The following is a 24713-nucleotide window of genomic DNA, read 5'->3' on the forward strand; positions in this document are numbered from 1 at the left end:
TTGCTTTTTGGGATATTCTGAGACATTACACTGAGGAATATTTTGAATCACTGTGTTAAGAATGGAGATTGTGTCTCTCATTTTCAGATCAGTCAACATCTTTTAAATTCATATTGCTTTACATAGGTCCTCGTTTTTTGACCTTGCTTTGTGTAGGTCCTCGTTTGATAGAAGCACTCTTCTCTTATTCACATGCCACTTTGAGCAGCATATTTGCACCAGTTTGAATTTGGTTATTTCAGCTACTAACAAAATCGTCTCTGGATTTTTTACTGTTGATGTCAGTTTTATTGTGAGTGGCTACATCTTGGTTTCTAATCTAATGAAAAGTAATCCATTTCTATTTATGGAGATCATATGTAAATTTATTTTAAATTATATACCAGAAGCAGTCTGGATATATTTTCATTGTCATGTTTTTTCAGCAGTCGAATGGTTTAAAGCCTGTGGTTTTCTCACTGGGAACACCCACTCAGCTACTTTCAGTAGGCCTTTGCAATGAGCCATGCTGCTTTACAATGCATTGTGAGGCATCTTATACTTTGGTGAGCTGAACCATTGTTTAAAATAAATCAGTGGCATATTTTCCTGTTACAGATATTTTTCCTATTTCCTATTCTGTTTATAGTTCTGAAAAATCTGACAGATTCTTTTCCCTAATGATTTTGCTAGTGGTTTTTCTGCTTTCTATTCCAAAGTAAGCAAAGTAAAGATCTATTTTAACACTTTACTATAATTACAAAATAAAAAACCATGATACTAGAATACATTAATAAAACATTGAAAGGAAGACCATTGACCATATTTAGTTTTAGCTATTTCTTTAATGGAGTCTGGTTTTTAGTTCTGTGGTATTTTATGGGTGACAATAGCACATGAGAGTTCACAGTGGAGGCACCCTGTTGATAATAAGGAAGAAAGATGGACCCATGAGAGCAGATTAAAAACATTAGATAACTCAACTGGGAAAGGGAAAGGGAAAGATGTTATCATTGAATATCTGTCTACAAACATAGAAAAGATTATTTAAGGGCAGTGGAGCAAAGTTGAACAAAAATTGTATTAAATTCCAATAAGCAATAATTTCACTGGGAATAAAAAATAATTGCTTAAATATGAAAACATGGTAGAATTTACATTACTGCACATACATAAAAATTGTATGGGTACTTTCTTGCTTTTAGTAGTTTGGCCACTAGCTTTACTGGAAGCTAAGGTCTGGACAAGGAAAAGTTTCCTCCTACATCTATCTATGTTATTACCAAATATCTAAATGAATATAGGCTAGGTATTATTTAAAATTACTGTTCAAGAAGAACCTAAAATATAGGGTCTTAAAGAAGATGAAATTGGTTTCTTTGTCTCTAACAGTGTCGAATGTGGGCGGATCAGAGATGTAGGGTTTGCCCGCCATCGATCAGTGCAGAGAGGCTTTCAGTTATCACCATCTCCCAGTGAGCAAAGGGCAGCAGGTAATGGACTGGCATCATGTACCTCATTCCTTTCTAGAGACCCAGTCCAAAAGCTGCACATGCCACTTCCATTCTATCCTGTTGGCCAGAAGGAAGTCTTAACACAACCCAAGATGCAGACAGGCTAAGAAATACAGTCTCTACCTGGGCAGCCATTGTGGGTGGCTAAAACTGGGAAATATTACTATTTTAAAGTTAATTAATTTATTTTTATTAATTTGAAAGGCAGAGCAACAGAAAGGTAGTAAGAGCAAGAATAAGGAGAGGGAGAAGGAGAAGGATTAGAATAAGAATAACAATAACAATAATTAGAGAGAGAGAGAGAAAGAATGATCTTCCATCCACGGAATTACTGAGCAACATCTGGCGCTGGGCCAGAATGAAGCCAGGAGCCAGGAACTCCACCCGAATCTCTGGAGCCTGAATATTTGAGCCATCTCTGCTGTCTTCCAGGGCGCATGTTAACAAGAAACTGGATTGTAAAGCTGAGGAGGGACTTGATCCTAGGCACTCCAATATGGAACACAGGTGCCCAAAGCAGTAGCTTAACACACTGTGCCATAATGCCTGCCCTAGGAATAATTATTGTTTAAAATGTGAGAATGAGGGGGCCAGTGCTGTGGCATAGCAGGTAAAGCCGCCGCCTACAGTGCTGGCATCCCATAAGGATGCTGGTTCATGTCCCAGCTGTTCCACTTCCATTCCAGCTCTCTGCTGTGGCCTGGGAAAGCGGTAGAAGATGGCCCAAGTCCTTGGGCCCCTGCATTCATGTGGGAGCTCCAAAAGAAGCTCTTGGCTTCAGATCAGCCCAGTTCTGACCATTGTAGCCATTTGGGGAGTGAACCAGCAGATGGAAGACCTCTTGTTTTCTCTCTCTCTCTCCCCTCCTCTCTCTCATTTTACTCGGCCTTTCAAATAAACAATTTTTTTTTGAAAAATGAGAGAATGAAAGTACATATAAATACAAATAAATTGATTTTTTAAAAAAGAAGTGAACCTTGATGGATAGAACAACTCTGTACCATATGAAAGAGTTTCAATATTTGGACATGAAAAAATGTATTGAGTGTTCGTATATAAATTTTTTAGATGAGAAACAAAAATACCAATAAGCAAACCCTGAGGTTCATTCAGTTTTTTTTTAAGATTTATTTTATTTATTTCAAAGGCAGTTGTAGAGAGAGAGGGAGAGACAGAGAAAGAGAAAGAGATCTTCCATCTACTAGTTCCCTCCCCAGATGGCTACAATGGCCAGCATTGGGCCAGGCTGAAACCAGAAGCCAAGAGCCCCATCCAGGTCTCCCACATGGGTGGCAGGGGCCCAAGCACTTCGACCATCTTCAGCTGCTTTTCCCATACCATCAGTAGGGAGCTGGATCAGAAGTGGAGCAGCTGTAACTCAAATTGGCACACACATGAGATTGTCATCGCAGGTGGTGGTTTTACCTGCTACACCACAATGCCTACTCTCACTCAGTTTTTCTAAGAGACAAGCATATTTTTCTGCAGTCATCAAGATTTTTTTTTTTTTTAGGCAGGCAGAGTGGACAGTGAGAGAGACAGACAGAAAGAAAGGTCTTCCTTTACCGTTGGTTCACCCTCCAATGGCCGCCATGGCTGGCGGGCTGCGGCCGGCGCACCGCTCTGATCCGATGGCAGGAGCCAGGTACTTCTCCTGGTCTCCCATGGGGTGCAGGGCCCAAGCACTTGGGCCATCCTCCACTGCACTCCCGGGCCACAGCAGAGAGCTGGCCTGGAAGAGGGGCAACCGGGACAGAATCCGGTGCCCCGACCGGGACTAGAACCTGGTGTGCCGGCGCCGCAAGGCGGAGGATTAGCCTAGTGAGCCGCAGCGCCGGCCAGTCATCAAGATTATTACCTGATATTTTGTTAAGATTAGTATAGCTAGTTTGGAATAAGTGAATAATTATCCTGAAATATTTGTTCTCTGTTAGAAAAGCTTGCAAACATTAGAGAAGTTACGTTATCAGTTAAAATATGAGAAACAAATCTCTGAACTTTTGAGGTAGGCTGCTTCACACTGAGCTATCAGGAACAGTTCTCACAATGAAATCTACATTAGGAAGGAAGTTGCGATTGCCATTGCTTTTGCTGCTGACTCAAAAATCAGTGTTTCAGTCACAAATAGGAAAGTACTCAGTTATGGTTGCTGCCACCACCATTACTTAGCACTTACCTGTTGATACATTAGATTCTATGACTGCCACATCTACTGGAGGAAATCCAAAAAACACTACCATCACAGACTTAGCCACTCTGCCACCACCTTTTTTTTTGAGAGCTAGTGTAGGTTTTTTCAAATGAGGAGACAGGACACAGGAGCATCCATTCTAAGAGCACAACACTGGATAGCTATGCACTCCCACTTTTATTTAGAGGGTACCAGCAAGTCTACAAGCCAGCAGGCACGTAGGCAAGGTTATATATCAACTTAAGGATTTGGGAAAAGGAATTTGGTCTGGTGGTTTAACATAGGGAATAGAGCTATGTTGTAAATCTTCAGAGACAGGCGTATTTGGATGCTTGTGCAAATTTACAAAATTCCCCAAAATATTCCAGGTACCAATTAACATCTATTAGCCCCCTGCTGTCCCGGCTGCCACATTCCTTTGGGGCAGGTGTGCCCATCCCCTGCCTCTTATGGTGTGAGCAGAAACTTTGGCCATTCCTCTAACATCAGGGAGGTGTGCCCCTCTGAGAGGCACTTTTGCAGCATCTCTACAAGGTAGAGATACAGACAAAGAGAGGGAGAGACAGACAGAATGGTCTTCCAGCTGCTGGTTGATTCCCCAAATGGCGGCAATGGCTGGAGCTTAGCCAATCCAAAGCTAGGAGCTAGGAGCTAGGAGCTTCTTCCAGGTCTCCCACTTAGTGCAGGGGCCCAAGCATTTGGGCCATCTTCTACTGCTTTCCCAGGCTATTAGCAGGGAACTGGATCAGAAGAGGAGCTGGGACACGAACCAGTGCCCATTGGGATGCCAGTGTTGCAGGTGGAGGTGGAGGCATAACTTACTACACCATAGCACCCTGCCCCGCACCACTTCTTGATACCCAGGTCTCTTTCAGCATGCAGTGTGGGTACATTAGATGAGTTTATGTGTAATGCAGAAATTCTAGCTGTAAGAAGTCTATAGTTTAGCCTGTTTCCCTAAAATTATGCTAGGAACAATTTGGAGTTCTATGATATTTGCCACACAGGGTTCTAGATAGACATTAGTCTAGCTTGCTGTTATACATGCAATTGAGTAGTTGCATTTCTGAGAAAGAGTAACAACCCCAAACTGTATCATGTCTTGTTTGAAACACTTGAAACTTGAAAGTTATTGTTTTCAGTATGTGCCTCCCCAAGCCACAACTTTATTTGCCACCTCTCCTGGAAGTTTCACTTATCAAAATAGTCATGCATTTTAGCTTGTAGTACTTTCAGAAATAGTTTGTAAGTATTTTAGGTAGTTAAAACTGTTTAGATAGTTAAAACTGTAACTGTGAAGTTATTGAAAATTGTTATCCCGTTGACCAGAATTGCTTTGTTTTTTGTTTCTAATAATGCAAGATTACTTTTGCCATGTAATGAAGGCAGGAATAAGGCATTGAAATAACAAATAGATTACAAAAGCATTCTTTTCATTAAATCATTTCAAGAGAAGGAAGCTCAAACTTCCAAAGTAACAGATAAGAACAACACTGAATTAAAAAAAAAAAAGAATTAGTGAGAAATATAATAAAATTAAAATCATTCTCTGTTTCAGTCAGTTACCATTGTATAACCAACAACAAAATCTCAGTGAGATACAGTAATAGTTATTTATTTCTCACTCATCCTTTGTCCAGATGAGACCAGTCTAAGCAGCATTTTGGGTCCCCTGTGCGTCACAGCTTTCTCATCCTCCCCACACTAGCAGTGTTGTCAAGTCCAGCCCTTCTGAAGCAATGGCAGAGGCACAAGAGAACAAACAGAAATAGGAGTTCCCTTTAAGTTGTAAACTTGAAATTGACAGTCTTGTTTCATTCCATATTTTATTGATCAAAGTTCAAGTCCAAAGACAAGGGGGAGGAAAGTACAGGCAGTCCTTGACTCATGGTGGTTTGGTTTATGATTTTTCATCTTTACTGTGTAGAAGTGATCTGATAACACTGTTTTTTACTTTCAGTACAGTATTCAATATATAATTGTTTTCATGTGTCACAATAAATTACATGAGATATTCAGCATTTTCTTATAAAATAGCCTTTGTGTTAGATGGCTCTGAGCATATTTAAGGTAGGTTAGGCTAAGCTATGATGTTTGGTAGGTTAGGTGCATTAAATGTATTTTTGACTTCTAATAGTTTCAATTTATGATGAGTTTATAGTCTATAATCCCATCATAAGTCAAGGAATATCTTCATACTTTCCCTTTGTTTGGAAGAATCTACAGAGTTACGTGGCAAAGAACTTTTGAAATTTTTATTTTCAAAATTTTATTTATTTGAGAGGCAGAGAGATACAGAGACAGAGGGACAAAGTGAGTTCCTATCTGTTGATTCACTCCCCAAATACCCACAATGGCCAGAGCCATGCCAGGCCAAAGCCAGGAACCTGGAACTAAATCCAGATGTCTCACATTGGTGGCAGGGACCCAGCTACTTGAACTGTGACCTAGTGCCTCTCCAGTTGCACTGTCAGAAGCTGGAACTGGGAGTGGAGCTGAGCCAGGACTGAAAACCTGAGAAATCAAAAATGGGGTACGGGCACCCCAACCCACAGCTTAACTGTTAGGTCATGTACCCACCTCTGCATGGCCAAAAACAAACAAACAGAAAAACAACTTGGCAACAGGAAGGGCACGACAAGGAGTTGGGGCCAATTAAATCTACCACTTCTTCCAAATTAAAGTTTGGTAATTCTCAAAATATTTGAGGGGAATTCTTTGATACCCTCTGATACCACTGTTTTCTTATTTGTGAGTAATAAATTATCATTAGGCTTAGCCACTTATTACATGCTAGAATAATGCTTAATCTCTGAGATGGGAAAAATGTCTTAGCTGTGAAGCTCAGATGTAAGAAAGGGAACACCAAGTACAAGGTACCTTCACATTCCATGAGAATTGTTAATATTTCAATATTGTTAGAGATTTATGTAAATCATTAAAAGGAAAGTTTAAAAAATCTTGTCTCATAAATACAAAAGGAATAACTTAGTTTTTTAGTGTTCACTTGCAAAATCCAGGTTTATATCAAATATTTGATAATTCTAAAAGGCTATGCTAAAACAAGCTTTTTTGAGAAATTTCTTGCTCTCTGTTTAAAGTAGAAATTGAATTATATGATTCTTTTGCATTATTTTTAAGATTTTTTATTTATTTGAAAGACAGTTACACAGAGAAAGGGAGACAGAGAGGAAGAGAAAGAGAGACCAAATGGCTACAACAGCCAGAGCTGAGACAGGCTGAAGCCAGGAGCCAGGAGCTTCATCCAGGTCTCCCATGTGGGTGCAGGGACCCAAGCACTTGGGCCATCCTCCGCTGCTTTCCCAGGCCATAAGCAGGGAGCTAGATAGGAAGTGGAGCAGCTGGGACCCAAACTGGCACCCATATGGAATGCTGGTACCACAGGCGGTGGCTTAACCCACTGTACCACGGTGCTGGCCCCGAATTTTATTTAATAAGCATGGTGAACAACAACTTGAACTTACAATATTCAGCTTAATACTGTTAGGGTCTAGAGTATCATCTACTGAATTGAATATCAAACATTAAGCTTAAAATTTGATTCTGAGTAAATTAAATAAGATTCTTTTGCACAGTGCCTCAGATGTAGTATATTTTGATTTAAAGGAAGAGAGGGTAAAAGTATAACCCTTTAGAGCCCCAAAATAATTAATGATGAGTCTGTTTCTAAGAAGCCATAAGTGCACTGTCAGGGTCATAATGGAAAACAGTAGTACAGAAATAATACTTTACAGCGGGCTAAAAGAAACAATAACTTGCATTAGGCTCTTTTTGTAAATTGGGCACAGTCCTGAGTGCATCATATGTGCTACTTTTCTTAATCCACAACCTGATAAGGTAGAAATTTCTATTAGACTTTTTTTTTTTTTTTTTTTTTTTTTTTGACAGGCAGAGTGGACAGTGAGAGAGAGAGACAGAAAGAAAGGTCTTCCTTTGCCGTTGGTTCACCCTCCAATGGCTGCCGCGGCCAGCGCACTGCGGCCGGCGCACCGCGCTGATCTGATGGCAGGAGCCAGGTGCTTCTCCTGGTCTCCCATGGGGTGCAGGGCCCAAGCACTTGGGCCATCCTCCACTGCACTCCCGGGCCACAGCAGAGAGCTGGCCTGGAAGAGGGGCAACCGGGACAGAATCCAGCGCCCTGACCGGGACTAGAACCCGGTGTGCCGGTGCCGCAAGGCGGAGGATTAGAATAGTGAGTCGCGGCACTGGCCTCTATTAGACTTTTTATAGATAAGGAAACAAGCAGAAAGAAGTTGATGTTTCAAATTTCCTATAATTCTATGTCTTGTTCTTTAAAAACAGAGATAAAAATCATAATTTTTTAACACAACAGAATTGTACCGGCTTCAGGACTAACATTGTGTAACCAGTCTGAGACACGGTTTGCAAATGTTTTTCTCTAGGTTGATTGTGCACTATCCTGCACAGACTTTATGTTCCAGTATAACCCCTTGCCTGGAGCAAGTTGCTTAATATGTCTCAAACTTGGTCTCCTCATATGTTAAATGACGCTAATTATACTTGCCTTATTTCAAAATTTGTTGAGGAAGTCAAATGAAATATATGGAAACAACTTAATAAGTCATAAAGTATCGTATAAAATTAGGTAGTGATTTATTATGTAGTCAAATCTTCAAAATTGGTAGTTAGGTTATTGTGATTAGATGTTTCGTATACGACACACGGCACATCCATCATCATACACTAAAAACAAAACCAAGTATTCAGAAAATCTAAGGAATTTAATGTATTAAATATGGCTTCAAATTCCATTCCTCATCAATGGCACATATATTAGTAGTGCAGTAGCAAATGTTAAGTCTAGCTTCTGAAACTGTGCTAACATAGATAGTGTAAACAGTATTGCTATTCAGATGATATTTCACATTACCAAGTAATTAAATGAAGGAAATATCTTGTTTTGTTTGCTGTTATGTCTCAGTTGTCTGGAACACTGTCTGACACATAAACAGTTTTTGAAAGAATGACTGAATTACTGACAACTGAAGAAGGAACTTTAGAATTGCTTTGACATGTTACACACAAATGTTAAGGGTAGTTGCTGGTAATATACATAATATTCTGAGATTTCATCCGCCCCCATGCACATATGGCAGATTTTTAAGTTCTTATTTGCTTTACTTAGGGACGTGCTTCCTTAACACCAGAAAAAGAGCAGTTTGCCCAAGAACATGAAGAAATGAAGAACTTAGAAGCCATTGTTAAAGAAATAAAACCAACTGCACTCATAGGTAAACTTTTTCTCCTCCCTCTCCTGTGTCCCTAATCCACATTTCAACCTAATTTATTTTCTTGCTATTGATTTTTGAGGCATAATTTAGCTTTTTTGAAACACTAACCCCTGGAATTCACAAGCAGAATTACACATTCAGCCACACAACAATGCTGCCATCTTGCTCTTGTTGGCAATCTTAGCCGAGGTGTATGTGGCCCCAGTGATTACTCTGTGGGCCTTTTAACACCTGGCATGTTAAGCGCATTTCCACATTTGATAACCCTGGACAGAGAGTGGTTCTCAAATGGGAGATTTTGCCCTCCAAGCAATATTTGGCAATGTCTGTCGTACTGCTGGAGAGTGGGGGATTGGAATGGAGAAAGGGGCTACTGACGTCTAGTGTGTAGAAGCCAGTCGTGGTGCTAAATATCCTGCTGTGTGCAAGGGACAGTCCCTGCACCAGCAATTACCAGGTCCCGAATGTCAGGAATACTGAGGTGTGGAACATTGAACTAGACCATCTGGAAGACAGGGATCACATCTCACCAATCTTTGTATTCCTTATAGCACTTAACCCAGTAATTTGCACATTGTATGTACACAGTAAGATGTTTAAAATGGCCACATTTTATGTGATTTTTAAAAGACTCAGAGAAAGTTATGAAATGCCATCCTTTATTTTGTGTCTATATAATGACAGTCTTTACTTTGTATCATACTCCATTTCTGGATACTTCTTTTAAACAAATGACAGTGTTGAGAATAATCCAAACCATAATAAAAATAACTACTCAGTATTGGGACCTTTACCAAACTTTTAGAATGGTTTCACAACATGTGTTCTTTCAATAATCTTACTATTTTTCCCCATTTCACTAACTGCTTTATTCTGTTAAACTTCTCTCAATAAATGATACATCAAATTCATATTTGAATGAGTTGTCTTCAGTTTATAAAACAGAATTACTTTATAGTCTGACAGATAAATATACTCATAGAATTGCTTATAGAGAGGATGTATATATGTATACATATACATGAATATATTGGACATATTTTAATTTCCTAACGCAAAAGTCTATAGTCAAAATTCCAAGTTATTGGCCACTAATTCAACCAATGATGAGCCAGATATCATGTATAATTTTTATAGATACTTGTAGATTTGTGACTGTAAAGATTGTTGCCATTACCAAACATCTCTTTTTAGCACTTTAACAGAAGTATTTTATATTTTGTTTTACGGTGTGTTGGAAAACTCCCTGACATATCTCATCGTTTGTAGGCTATAGGCTGCTTTAATGAATTAACTAATGCTAGCCCTGGTCACTGGTCTCTCATTTCTTCATAGGAGTTGCTGCAGTTGGTGGTGCATTCACAGAGCAGATTCTCCAGGATATGGCTGCCTTCAATGAACGGCCTATTATTTTTGCTTTGAGTAATCCAACCAGCAAAGCAGAGTGTTCTGCAGAGCAGTGCTATAAAATAACTAAGGTAAAGCAAAAAAAAGTGTAACATATTTTAATAATCTAATATTTATTCATTATAGAGAGACATTGGATATCCAAGGTGCTTAACACTTCACCTTTAAAAATTATACATCAAAGATTAAAAGAAAAATAAACAAGTTAGAAGCATAAGAACTATTTCCTTTTCTGGATTATTGTGGTGTCAAGCCTATTCTTTTTTTTTTTAAAAGATTTATTTATTTGTTTATTTGAAAGACTTACAGAGAGGAGAGAGACAGAGATATCTTCCATCCACTGGTTCACTCCCCAAGTGGCTGCATCTGCTGATGCCAGGCCGGGACAAAGCCAGGAGCCAGGAGCTTCCTTCTGCATCTCCCACATGGGCCAGGACCCAAGGACTTGGGCCATCCTCCACTGTTTTCCCTAGCATGCTAGCAGAGAGCTGGATCAGAGGTGGAGCAGAGGGGACAAGAATTGGCACCCATGTGGGATACTTGCACTACAGACAGCAGCTTAACCTGCTGCACTACAGTACTGGCACCTCTATCAATCCTCTTTTTAAGTAAAATAATGATATTTTCCATGATACTTTTCCTCAAGTGAGTTAGAAGTTAACATACATGTTAACTAACAAGGAAAAAGTTTGGTTCTAGGTGGTTATTTAAATAACTTTTAACTAGCTATTCTCAAATATTGAAGCATACAGTATAAAACCACACTCTAATTTTTGCTTTCCTAAATCCTGGGTTTGGATTTTGATGCCATGGGTGGAGCATTTGGGCAGCTCTTTTGACATCCAGCCCAGTTGGAATAGGAATCCTCAGTGCTTCAATATTTTACTGTTTCAAAAAAAGTATTTTATTTTACACTATTTGTACGAATATATATTTGACTAATATGTTAACATGAGTCTTTTTTTTTACCACCAAAGACTTGAAAATATCATTGCAGCAAAATAGAGGTTAAGTCATCTCTATCTAAAATTTTTACTTTAGAAATAAATCCAAAGTAACCTAGAGAGGGTAAACACAACCCAAAGTTGTATTGTTCTGCACAAATCAGAACTTGATGGCTGTACTTCTTTCTTATTCTTAAAATTTTTTAATTTTCTTTTTAGAGAGATGAAGGCAGGGTAAAGAGAGAGAGAGAGAGAGAATATAAGCAAGCTGGGATACTGGAGTCAGGAACACAACCCTGGTCTCCCACTTGGATAGCAGGAAGCCAGTTATTCTAGCCATCACTGCTATCTCCCAAGGTCTGCATTGACAGGAAATTGGAGGAAAGAGCTGGAGCCAGGTATCAAACTCAATACTCTGGTGTGGGATATGGGCATCTTAACTACTAGGCTAACTGCCTGCTCCACCTCTGGTTCTTTAAAAGTGTATCATTGGCCGGCGCCACGGCTCACTAGGCTAATCCTCCACCTGTGGCGCCGGCACCCTGGGTTCTGGTCCCAGTCGGGGCGCCAGATTCTGTCCCAGTTGCTCCTCTTCCAGTCCAGCTCTCTGCTATGGCCCGGGAAGGCAGTGGAGGATGACCCAGGTGCTTGGGCCCTGCACCCGCATGGGAGACCAGGATAAGTACCTGGCTCCTGGCTTTGGATTGGCGCAGTGTGCCAGCCGTAGCAGCCACTTGGGGGTGAACCAACGGAAGGAAGACCTTTCTCTCTGTCTCTCTCTCTCTCACTGTCTAACTCTGCTTGTCAAAAAAAAAAAAAAGTATATCATTAAATGTTCATTATGAGAATTAATAATTTTTTGGCCAGGGCTCACTCCATTGTTTCTCTCTCTTAGTTGGGATAGCATCAGTGCGATCACCGATTTTAATTTTTGTCTCATCTGGACATTGGAGAATAGTTTGCCTCATATTCTTCAGTTGTTCTTAAGCCTTAAATGGGGGCTGGCATTGCGGTATAGCAGGTAAAGCTGCTGCATATACCATTAGCATCACACAGGGGTGCCAGTTCAAGTCCCAGCTGCTTCACTTCTGATCCAGCTCCCAGCTAATGGCCTGGGAAAAGCCTAGGAAGACAGTCCAGGTGCTTGGGTCCTACCACTACACCTGCATGACAGACCTGGAAGAAGCTCCTGCCTCCTGGCTTTGGCCTGGCCCAGAGTGGTCATTGCAGACATCTGGGGAGTGAACCAGTGGATGGAAAGTGTCTGTCTGTCTCTCTCTCTCTCTTTCTCTCTCCATCTCTCATGGTAACTTTGATTTTCAAACAAATAAATATTTTTTAAAAAATCCTTAAGTGAAAAAAAATACCCTTTGAGCAATAACAAACTTTTAGCAGGGTGCCTTGCACATAGCAGGCACATAATGTTAAACTACTTTGTCTTAGTATATATCAATAAGCCTCAAGGGTTTAGAGTCTCATCTGTAATATACATAAACAAAATTGGCCAGATTTATATAGCTGTGTTTTAAAATCTGATATCTTGCCTAATGTTCTTCATAACTATACATAAAACATTGGAAGTCATTTTGATTCTGTAAATTTAGATGCTGATTTGGCCAAAGGATTAAGGAAAACAGAAAAGTCAATTTCTACTTGCTGGATTTGAGTTTCTACTACTACAGACACAGGTGAAAGATAGTTAGGAAAGGTTAAAATACAACACACAAAAAGATTACTAAACTATGGAAAATGTAATCCAAAATTTGTATGGAGAGATTTAATTCTCCATATTATCAATCTTATATATAATGTTTATCTAACTACTATTATTCACATGAAGTATAATCACCATAAATATGGTGATTATAGAGATAGGAAGAACAGGAGTGAAGAGGGGGAAGAAAGTTATGTTAGAGGCCACTTTCTCAAATGTAATTTTAAAGGTATATAAATGTATGATACAATGATTTACTTGCATTAGAAAGTTTAGAATGAAATGTTTTATATGCTAAATAGAACTCAAGTAATCAGACTTAGCCAAACCCAAATCTAATTCTGTAATTCTGAATGTAACTGACTTATAGAGACCTAGATGAGAATTCGGATTTTCTTTATCTATTTCATCTTTTTATATCATTATAAGAAGTTTATTTTAAATTATATAAATTTTAAAAGCCAAAAAATATATTATACATTTTTTAAAAATCAATAAGTTAATATTATCAATATCATTTAGGCACTAGACTCCTTATCTAAGAATGTGCAAATTATAACCCATTTTGTCATCATTTAAGCTTTGGAATTGGTGCCTTACTCTTTCTTTTACTGAATGAATTTCTTTGAATGTAATGTTTTACTTGCTGAGGTTTCTTCTTCCTACTTTGTTTTTTTTTTTTTTTTTTTAATTTTTTTTTTTTTTTTTTTTTGACAGGCAGAGTGGACAGTGAGAGAGAGAGACAGAGAGAAAGGTCTTCCTTTGCCGTTGGTTCACCCTCCAATGGCCGCCGCGGCCGGCGCGCTGCGGCCGGCGCACCGCGCTGATCCGATGGCAGGAGCCAGGAGCCAGGTGCTTTTTCCTGGTCTCCCATGGGGTGCAGGGCCCAAGCACCTGGGCCATCCTCCACTGCACTCCCTGGCCACAGCAGAGGGCTGGCCTGGAAGAGGGGCAACCGGGACAGAATCCGGCGCCCCAACCGGGACTAGAACCCGGTGTGCCGGCGCCGCTAGGCGGAGGATTAGCCTAGTGAGCCGCGGCGCCGGCCCTCTTCCTACTTTGAATCATGAATTCTCTCAACACTCATCCTCACAAAACCAACAAATGCTCTTCCTTTAATCAACAGGATGGCATACAGCACCTGGCAGGCCCTAAATTAATGCCTTCCGGAAGCATGTGATGAATACAGTTGTTCAAGACAATTGTGATAAAATAGTAATATAAGGAAAAATGAAAACAGTTGTTAATAATTATTGATAATGTAATCTTCCTCTTTACCTACTAAATCCACTTATGCTAATAAATGTTTTCTATATAACTCTTGACAATATAGAAATATATAAAGTGTGTTTCAGGCTGGCGCTGTGGATCACTAGGCTAATCCTCTGCCTTGCAACGCCGGCACACCGGGTTCTAGTCCCGGTCAGGGCTCCTCTTCCAGGCCAGCTCTCTGCTGTGGCCAGGGAGTGCAGTGGAGGATGGCCCAAGTGCTTGGGCCCTGCACCGCATGGGAGACCAGGATAAGCACCTGGCTCCTGCCATCGGATCAGCTCGGCACACCGGCCGCGGTGGCCATTGGAGGGTGAACCAACGGCAAAGGAAGACCTTTCTCTCTGTCTCTCTCTCTCACTGTCCACTCTGCCTGTCAAAAATAAATAAATAAATAAATAAATAAATAAAGTGTGTTTCAGTTATTACTTTGGAAATATGTTGGTCCCGAAATTCTAATGTAAAATGTAATTATTTCCCAATAGTGTAATGTTAATGCATCATATTTGATCCTTAAAAGTCTACAGTTCGTTGCCTTTCTAGTAGAAATGTTTGACAGGTGTATGAGTTGGACCACTATAGAAAATGGAATGATGGTCTTAGGGCATCCTGCACCTCACCTACTTCTAGGAGTAAGAGTGAGAAAGAACACCACAGAAGGAGGCCCAGATTAACTAAGGAGTTAATGAAAATGTAGGATTCTTGCTAAATGCTTGTACTCATAATTTTGGCTATGGTATAGTCCTGTTTTGATACGTTTGTTTTTAAAACATCCTGCTTGTTTTTCAAATTAATTGTGTGTGTCTGTTGCAGGGGCGTGCAATTTTTGCCAGTGGCAGTCCTTTTGATCCAGTCACTCTTCCAAATGGACAGACCCTGTATCCTGGCCAAGGCAACAATTCCTATGTTTTCCCTGGTGTTGCTCTTGGTGTAGTGGCCTGTGGATTGAGGCACATCACAGACAAAATCTTTCTCACTACTGCTGAGGTACTGTAATCTGCTTAAGTTGGCCATGGATATAAAATATGCTCTGTATAGTATTTTATTTCTCTAGCATCTCAGCTCACTCTTGAGAAGGAGATTGAAAAAGAGAAATTCATTCCCAGTGGAGAGTGAGAGGTGGGTAGCAGGTTCCTACTGACTCACTAGTGAAAGAATCTTTCTCAATAGTCTTTTAAGATTGTTTTGATTTCTTAAAATGAGCCCTTATTCATCTTTTTTTTTATCTTTTATTTAATGAATATAAATTTCCAAAGTACGACTCATGGGTTACAATGGCTTTCCCCCCCATACCGTCCCTCCCACCCACAACCCTCCCCTTTCCCACTCCCTCTCCCCTTCCATTCACATCAAGATTCATTTTCGATTATCTTAATATACAGAAGATCAGCTTAGTATACCTTAAGTAAGGATTTCAACAGTTTCCAATCAGATTCTGTGACAGTTATGAGACCATTAAGGTATTGTTTCCAAACAATGATAGATAAATATTTCTCCGTGGAGAACCTTCCTAAATAACATTATTTTGAAGTTTTAAAATGAAAGTCGTGTGTAGTGGAAGTATTATGTCATTGAGGTTTCAATGTAGAAAATGGAAACCATACTAGCATTTAAGCAGAAATGAAAATAAAATAAGGAAGTAGGTGTTTAAAAAATTATTAAAAGGACAGAAGTGAGCTCTAGTCTGGGTCTTTAGGAAAGATTCTCAGAATTTCACAGAGCAGGCCCACTAGGTAATGTCATACTGTCGACAACTACGAAAGATCTGAGAGTTTACCCTACTTATAAGCTAGCAGGTCAATCACAGTTTCCTAGATAATGGCCCAGGTTCTGGTACCCATCAGTTTTCCTTGCCCTCTCTGCCAAGCTTCAGTAGAATGATGCAGTACTGGGCATATATTTGTAAAAAAATTTTCACCTGGTTAATACATATTTTCAGATTTGAACAGGATGCAATTCACCAATGAGAAACTTGAGTGAATTTATTTTATTAATACTAAATCACTAAAACATTAAGATTGAGATCTGACACTGTGGTGTAGTAGGCTAAGCCTCTGTCTGTGGCACCAGCATCCCATATAGGTGCCTGTTCTTGTCCCAGCTGCTCCTCTTCTGATCCAGCTCTCTGCTATGACCTGGGAAAATAGTAGAGGATGGCCCAAATGCTTGGGCCCCTGCACTCATGTGGGAGACCTGAAAGAAGCTCCTGCCTCCTGGCTTCGGATTGACCCAGCTCTGGCCTTTGTGGCTGTCTGGGGAGTGAACTAGCAGATGGAAGACCTTTCTTTCTGTCTCTCCCTCTCTCTGTAACTCTACCTCTCAAATAAATAAGTAGAATCTTTCAAGACAACAGCAACATTATGGTTGAATTGAGCCACATTAAACTAAATTGATATTCAGTTATTCGTACCCTGCAAACACAGTTTTTTCCATTGTGAAGATGAAACTCCAAGAGCACAGACCTAGATTCCTATGTCACTGATGTGACTGAAGAAGCCTAGGCTCAGGGATTAGCACCTGGCACGACTCTGAAAACTAAGCTGTCATGTCCTACTCTTGTCTTTTTCTTTGCTGGATTAAAATCATGACAGCTGGTGTCTCCTGTTTTCTTTAATAGAACAAAGCTTGCTAAGCACAGGTAGATGTCTGCTTACTAACAGAGCATTTTAGAGTTGTTTTCACATGAAGCAAAGTATAATCATTGTCTTTTAGAATAGGCACATCAGGAGAGAAGAAAGTGATCTTTTATTCTCAGGAGCCAGTTATTTACTTTCCTAAATAACTCTAGCACCCTCTGGTGACAAATTTCATGAAAAGCAGTGTCCGTTTACTATCTATCCATGAAAATAAACACTACCAAAACATTGGGGAAAATGTGGTAATATCAGCAGTAATATTCATGTCATTGCTAGTGATCCCTCTGGATACATCTTTTGGTTTTTCAACTGGTTTTCTCTTAGGCTTCAACGTATTTCTGTTTTTCATATCACCTCAATTTTGTCACATGCATTGTTTTCTTTGTCTCCTTTCTTTTCCCTTTTAAGTAAGATCTTTTTTTGGTAGTATTCACTTTTTTTGTCTCCACTTTCTTATCTTATACTTTCAAATGCCTCATCCATGTATTCATTTTTATCTTCATTCTAATAATGGTCAAATCTATGTATCTCTATTCTCATCTTTTACGTATTTCCAGTTACCTGCTGGATAATTCCCCAGAAATGCCCTGCCATGTTCAAACCCACACTTACCTTCCCTTGTGCTCAACAGGCATGTTTCTATTCATTACACCCCTTTTCAACTAGGCACCAACATTTAGCAATCTGGCATTCTCTCCATTCCCCCTCCTCTGATTGCATTCAGACACCCTGTACATACATATGCCTGGGTGCCTGCTTTATCTGCTGTCCTGCCTGGAAAGCCCTGAGAATTACCCCCACATAACAGCCTGTCCTTCAGTATACTACTTAGGGCTCTTCTCACCTTGAATTTTCTGTAACAAGGATGGCTCATCCTGATCCTTCTCCTTAATCACACCTCTCTGTGTTAAACATTACAACACACACTTTTATTCCTGGTTGTATTATGCTTTTTTTTTTTTTTGACAGGCAGAGTGGACAGTGAGAGAGAGAGACAGAGAAAAAGGTCTTCCTTTGAAGTTGGTTCACCCTCCGATGGCCGCCGCAGCCGGCGCACTGCGGCTGGCGCACCGCGCTGATCCGATGGCAGGAGCCAGGAGCCAGGTGCTTTTCCTGGTCTCCCATGGGGTGCAGGGCCCAAGCACTTGGGCCATCCTCCACTGCACTCCGTGGCCACAGCAGAGAGCTGGCCTGGAAGAGGGGCAACCGGGACAGAATCCGGCGCCCCGACCGGGACTAGAACCCGGTGTGCCGGCGCCGCTAGGCGGAGGATTAGCCTAGTGAGCCGCGGCGCCGGCGTATTATGCTCTTGAGTGCTTCATACTTTAAAAGATGGTGTGTTTGTCTCTATGATTAAATTTTCGATTTTCTTCTTTAAAGACAGGGAATTTTCCATATATATCTTAAAAAAAAAAAAAAAAAAAAAAAAAAACAAAACTCCAGTAGTAGCACCTAGTCAGGCACAAAGCAGAAGCTTAGTGAATATTTGTTGAGTCGAATTAAATAGAACTAGACAATACCACAGACACTCACTCTTGGAGGGCCCCAAAAAAGGAGAAAGTTCTTCTTACTTTGATTGTATTTTACAGTTTAAAAAGATACCATGTAGGAGATCTAGGTGAGATTTTTGTTTGGCAACTCAAAATTTAATAGTAGTTAGGTTTGTATTTTTTAAAAAATAGTGCTTGGCTTTCTTATGGAAGTAAAATACTTATGGGTTGGTACCAATCCCAAAGACTACTTTTGGACATTTTTACAGGACAGAGGGTTTTGGCCTTTGGCACTATGGACAGTCTTCATGACCTATAATGTGAGTACAAAGTGCTCCCTTAGGTCATCTTTATGTATGTTCTATACTAGAGCCTGTATGTTCTATACCAGAGCCTGGGAACAGAGTCTTTGCATTCTGTTCATACCTGGAAGACATACTTTTGCCCAGAGGACATCAAAGGTCCTCACCACGGACAGCAGAATCTGGAAGAAGCTTTGATTCACTTAAGTCATTGGATAACTCAAAGTCTAGTTGCCATAACATTGTCAGAATGAAATGGGGTCGGCGCTGCGGCTCACTAGGCTAATCCTCCGCCTTGCGGCGCCGGCACACTGGGTTCTAGTCCCAGTCGGGGCGCCAGATTCTGTCCCGGTTGCCCCTCTTCCAGGCCAGCTCTCTGCTGTGGCCAGGGAGTGCAGTGGAGGATGGCCCAAGTGCTTGGGCCCTGCACCCCATGGGAGACCAGGATAAGCACCTGGCTCCTGCCATCGGATCAGCGTGGTGTGCCGGCCGCAGTGGCCATTGGAGGGTGAACCAACAGCAAAGGAAGACCTTTCTCTCTGTCCCTCTCTCTCACTGTCCACTCTGCCTGTCAGGAAAAAAAAAAAAAAAAAGAATGAAATGGGGAGAGATTATTTGAAATCAGTGGAATGTAATTAGAGATATCCATACTACATCAAAGGTAGCCAGTAGTTTTTAATGAATGAGTCTATAGGTGAGAGTGAGACTAGGATTCATATGTTCTCTCTCCTTTTCCTCCCAGAATCACCCCTTAAATTTTAACGAGGCTCCTGTTGGTTGCCTGTTTGCTACTTGACTCTTACACAATTTGTTGACTTTCTCTCTGTATGAAAGACACAAATGAAGAGCAAAAACTCAAACTATACTTTATAATTCAGACATCTTCTGATTGTGACAGTCTCTTTAAAATGACATTTTTGTAGCATTCTAGGGAAAGCACAATGATGCTAAAACCATCAAGGAACTAGTGGTAGCAGATGCAATACACATGGGTGATTGGTTATGAAACTTGCTTCCTAATCCAGTATCTAATAAGCTAATGCACTGTCAAGTTAGATTTGATCCAGAAAGCTATTTTGCTTCTATTTTGCCATGCTGCCTATTTGTTTGTTTTAAATGCAATGGCTAAGGTTCATGGAACACTCAACTTTGACAGACACTGTGGTAAATTCTTTGCTGGAACTTATTTTTTTTAGTTCTGTGAGCTAGGAACTGTTATTAGTCTTACATTTCTGATGAGAAAAGTGAGACTTAGGAAGGTTACTTATAATTTGTGCAAATTCAGGTAATAATTAGTGAAGTCAACATTCAAACACAGGTCTACCTCACACCAGTGTTTGAGCTTTCAACCACCATACTATATTTTTTACTCAGTTTTCTTTTCTATTCAATTAAATAACAGTGCTGGATACCATAAATATTTTTGCCTGAACATCTGAGAAATTCCAATGGGTTTAAATCTGCCATAAATCTTTTGCAGGACAGGAAATAACTGGTTTTTTTAAAGCAATCTCAATTCAATATCAAATTAACATAAAATAGTTTTATTTTGCTTCAATTGTTGTTTTATAAAATTTCCCTTCAGATTTCCCTTTTATTTTTCTTGATGGCATCTTAGTAAAATCCCATACTTTTCAATTCACTTTTTCTTTTAACAGTTGTTAATTAAGTACCTACTATATGTTATGTAGTATTCCAGGTGCTAGGATTATGTCAGTGAACAAGGAACCAGTTGCTCTGGTCAAGATTTTATACCCAACTCAAATATCATCTCCTCTCTGTAGTGCAAGAGACCTGACTTGGCAAGTGGGGAAGACCCATATCCTTTACTTTTTCTTCCACACTAGCACCATGAGAAGTTTGGGGAATTGTGTGTGGTTAGATTCTGAAAAATGCTGTTCCTCTTCTCATCAAGGCTTATTTCTTCAAATGTGTTGCAGATGAGAAGGAAGGATATGGAAAATGGAAAACTTCTATATTATTAATGCTCCACTATTTGAGGCCATCATGCCCTCTGTGGTCTATATCTGCCTCTCTCCTGGAACACATATGTGTTCAGAGGACCCTAACTTAGGCATCTGTCTCCAACCCTGGCACTTTACCCTTCTCCAAGTCTCCCAGGATATAATGGCTTCTTTTTCAGCAGCCACTTGACCTTGGGAAGCGTTCCACACCAGATCTACTGATGGAAATGCAGACTCTCTACGGCTACCCCCATGTATTTACTCTTCCTTCCTTTCACTTCTCCTCTAACTACTGAGAGTGAGGGGTGAAAAAAATGCAACATCTCCACGAGGACTCCTCAAGCCTTCAATGAGAGGTGGCATGCAGCAAGAAGAGGAGAAAAAAAGCCACTAAGCCATGTTGCACTGTCATCAGCAGTCCTTGAATCTCCTCATCTCAGCCTTATGGGACGGGGCGGCTATGGTTGTATGGGTGGCAGGGCTGATTCTGTCACCACTTAGGGTCTGAGGGAGATGGAGGCCACACTTATTTAGGGACATCCTTATATATTAGAATACTTACTGTATCTTTGTCCTAATGTTTGGGGCCATAGGCACCCATTCTTGGGTAAAGGAAAAATGTTATTCAACATCCTGTTACAAAGGCAAGAAACTAATAGGCAAATAATACATTTTATACAATTATGATTAATAATTCATCATTATAACCACATATTATAATATTTTATGTAAATATGTAAGCTACTATCAATTAAATAAGAGTTATTCTAATAACTTTAACTCCTTCTTCCTCCCACTATTCCATTTCTTCCTAAGTGTCCCACGTCACAAGTCCTCAGGCACCCACAAGATTTAACCCAGACTCCTTGTTTGGCATCGACAGTGCCCCAACCCTTGCTTCTCTACACAGATCCTCTGCTCCCCCACATCAAGAAACATCCACTGAGTGCTGCTCCACTGCTCTTGGTCTGACTCTGGTCTTCTGACTGGAATTCCCACCCTGTTCCTGTTTGCCTAACCTCCTCTTTCCTTTTGATTCTAGACTGAAGCCCCTCTGCACTTTGAAGCCTCTGTAACCAGTCTTCATCTAGATTTCTTTTTCTTTCTTTCTTTCTTCTTCTTTTTTTTTTTTTTTTTTTTTTTTTGACAGGCAGAGTGGACAGTGAGAGAGAGAGAGAGAAAGGTCTTCCTTCCATTGGTTCATCCCCTAATGGCCACTGCGGCTGGCGCGCTGTGGCCGGCACACCGCGCTGATCCGATGGCAGGAGCCAGGTGCTTCTCCTGGTCTCCCATGCAGGTGCAGGGCCCAAGCACCTGGGCCATCCTCCACTGCACTCCCGGGCCACAGCAGAGAGCTGGCCTGGAAGAGGGGCAACCAGGACAGAATCCAGCGACCCAACCAGGACTAGAACCCGGTGTGCTGGCACTGCAGGCAGAGGATTAGCCTATTGAGCTACGGCACTGGCTCCTCTAGATTTCTTAACACTCATATTTTACTGTTAACCTAGTCTGTCTTCTCTTTCACTATTCTCATTTTATTCCTATACCCTATTACCTCATGAAATTATAAATCTTTCAAGAACAGGAAGTGCTTTTTGGACTTTCCTGTAGTGTTATATGTTCAGAGTCTTATGTTTTTGGTGGTGGGCAACAAAACAACATTTTGAAAATAATTTCATGATTTAAAAAATGTAAAATATATTAAGGGATATTAACAAATTTTTTTTAAAAAAAAGATTTATTTACTTCCTGAGAGGCAGAGTTACAGACAGAGGGAGAGACAGAGAGAGGTCTTCCATCCGCTTGTTCACTCCACAAATGGCCACAATGGCCAGAGCTGAGCCAATCCAAAGTCAGGATCCAGGAGTTTCTTCCAGGTTTCCCATACGGGTTCAGGGACCCAAGCACTTAGGCCATCTTCTACTGCTTTCTCAGGCCATCAGCAGAGAGCTGGATAGGAAGTGGAGCAGCCAGGACTCAAACCGGTGCCCATATGGGATGCTGGCACTGCAGATGGATGCTTAACCTACTATGCCACAGCGCCAGCCCCAACAAACAAGTTTTACTGTTCAAACTGCTGCAAATGAGGAAGGCTTCTTTCTTCCTCTCCACATCCAATTTATTTCTATTAAACAAAGCCCCAGCTTTGAGCTAATTTAGATCCAGCCCCCTAGAGACTTAATCAGAGTCTTGGAGCCAGGGGGAGGGGCAGGGGGGACTTCAAGTTGCTGCCACATCTGTGTCTTTGCTTAGGAGAGTTCAATAAATAACTCTGATTTAGAACGGGGTAATGGGTTGGGGACAACAAAACTGAGGCCAGTCTCTGTAAGATTGATATCCTACTTGTGATATGGCTCTGAGATAGCTCTCTCAGCCTCCTGCTCTACCTCCTATAACTGCCCTCCTGTGCTTTCCCCATTACTTCTATCATCTATCTTCCTTCCTTCCTTCTTCCCTTCCTCCCCACCTCTTCCCTCCCTTCTTCCCTCCCTCCCTCCCTCCCTCGCTTCCTTCCTTCCTTCCTTCCTCTTCTCCCTGCTCGCCTAGTGCATCAGTTGGAAAGTTTGCAGTATCTCGTGATACAGTAGAAAAGTGACTTGACTGAGAGGAAACCTGGATTCTGTTCCCATCTTTTTCACTAACTGTGTGATCCCAACAATCACCGGCCTCTCTCAGTTTTTCCATTGATAGAGGGGAGGTCAAGTTATGGGATCATACTAATGTGATTGGTTTCCGTGCATGGCCTTTATATGAGACCATTCATTTAATATCCACATAACTACTACATGGTGTACAGTGAAGTGTAAACTTCTTTTTTCTTTTCTATTATTTTTAAGGTAATATCTCAGCAAGTATCAGATAAACACTTGGAAGAGGGCCGACTTTATCCTCCCCTGAATACCATTAGAGATGTTTCTCTGAAAATTGCAGAAAAGGTAAAACCACTCTTGATTACTTTTCCTTCCATCTGTTGGTAAATATGCATGTTTAAATATTAAAAATCTGTTTCTTTGAAATGTGTCTCTGTATCAGGTGATCATGTCAGAAGTCAGGGAAAGGAGGTCCATTGGCTCAGTAGAGCTTATAAACTATGTTTGATCCTTACAAAAGAGTTGAAGAATTGGCGTTTATGTCCCCATTGTTCTTTTTCTTCTATACTTTAAATAATTCAATAGGGTTTCTTTTCAGCCAGGCTCCTCTCACTGCACCTCTTTTTTGTTTTTTTCTTTTCCCTATCACCCTTGTGATAATTGCCAAAATATTGCAGAAATGGTAGGGCGACATTCAGGATCACGTCATGTGCCATCTCCATGTTTCTATGATGTGGCATAGTAAAAGACTAAGATCACAACAGGTAATACTGGGCAGAGGGCAAAACAATGAGGGCAGAGAGCTTGAAAGCTGTTGAGGTGGCCAGTGAGCTGTTGCAGGAGTTAGCCAAGAAGAACCTAAAGGCAGGGACATTTTCTATAACTAAACTGAGAGAGAAATGGATATTTTTTTTTGTAATTCAGTTGTATTTTCTAAGAATTTCAAAACCAAATACCACTGCTTAAACAATAGAAATTTATTTTCTCAGAGCTGGGCACTAGAAGTGCAAGATCAAGATTTCAGCAGTTCTGGTTTCTTCGGAGCCCTCTTTCTGGCAGGCGGATGGCCATCGCTGTGCTTTGTCCTCTCGTGGTCTTCTCTGTGTCCGTTTTCCCCTTCTTATAAGGATAAAGTCAAATTGGATTAGGGCCTACCCCAGTAGCCCAGTTTTAACTTGGTTACCTCTTCAAGGTCCCTAGCTCTAATCACAGTCATCTTCTTAGCACTAGTGGTTGGGGCTTCAATACATGAATTGGAGAAGGGGCACATTCAGTCTATAACAGAAGTTGTGTGTTTTAAGCTGGGGATTTCCAACCTCATTACTCTGGGTATTTGGGCTTGATGACTCTTTTTTTTTATTTTTATTTATTTATTTATTTATTTTTATTTTTTGACAGGCAGAGTGGGCAGTGAGAGAGAGAGACAGAGAGAAAGGTCT

General features: G+C 40.6%; 1 protein-coding gene across 1 annotated transcript in view; it reads left to right on the plus strand.

Moving 5' to 3' along the window:
• ME1 (malic enzyme 1) overlaps positions 1–24713 on the plus strand; it is a 242233-nt gene that overhangs the window by 212949 nt on the left and 4571 nt on the right. The window contains exons 10-13 of the mRNA XM_002714552.5: positions 8852–8957; positions 10293–10435; positions 15105–15278; positions 23521–23619. Coding sequence (XP_002714598.2) covers positions 8852–8957; positions 10293–10435; positions 15105–15278; positions 23521–23619 — 522 coding nt within the window. The remainder of the gene's footprint in view (positions 1–8851; positions 8958–10292; positions 10436–15104; positions 15279–23520; positions 23620–24713) is intronic.

Source organism: Oryctolagus cuniculus, chromosome 5, assembly GCF_964237555.1.
Source record: "Oryctolagus cuniculus chromosome 5, mOryCun1.1, whole genome shotgun sequence".
NCBI lineage: Eukaryota > Metazoa > Chordata > Mammalia > Lagomorpha > Leporidae > Oryctolagus > Oryctolagus cuniculus.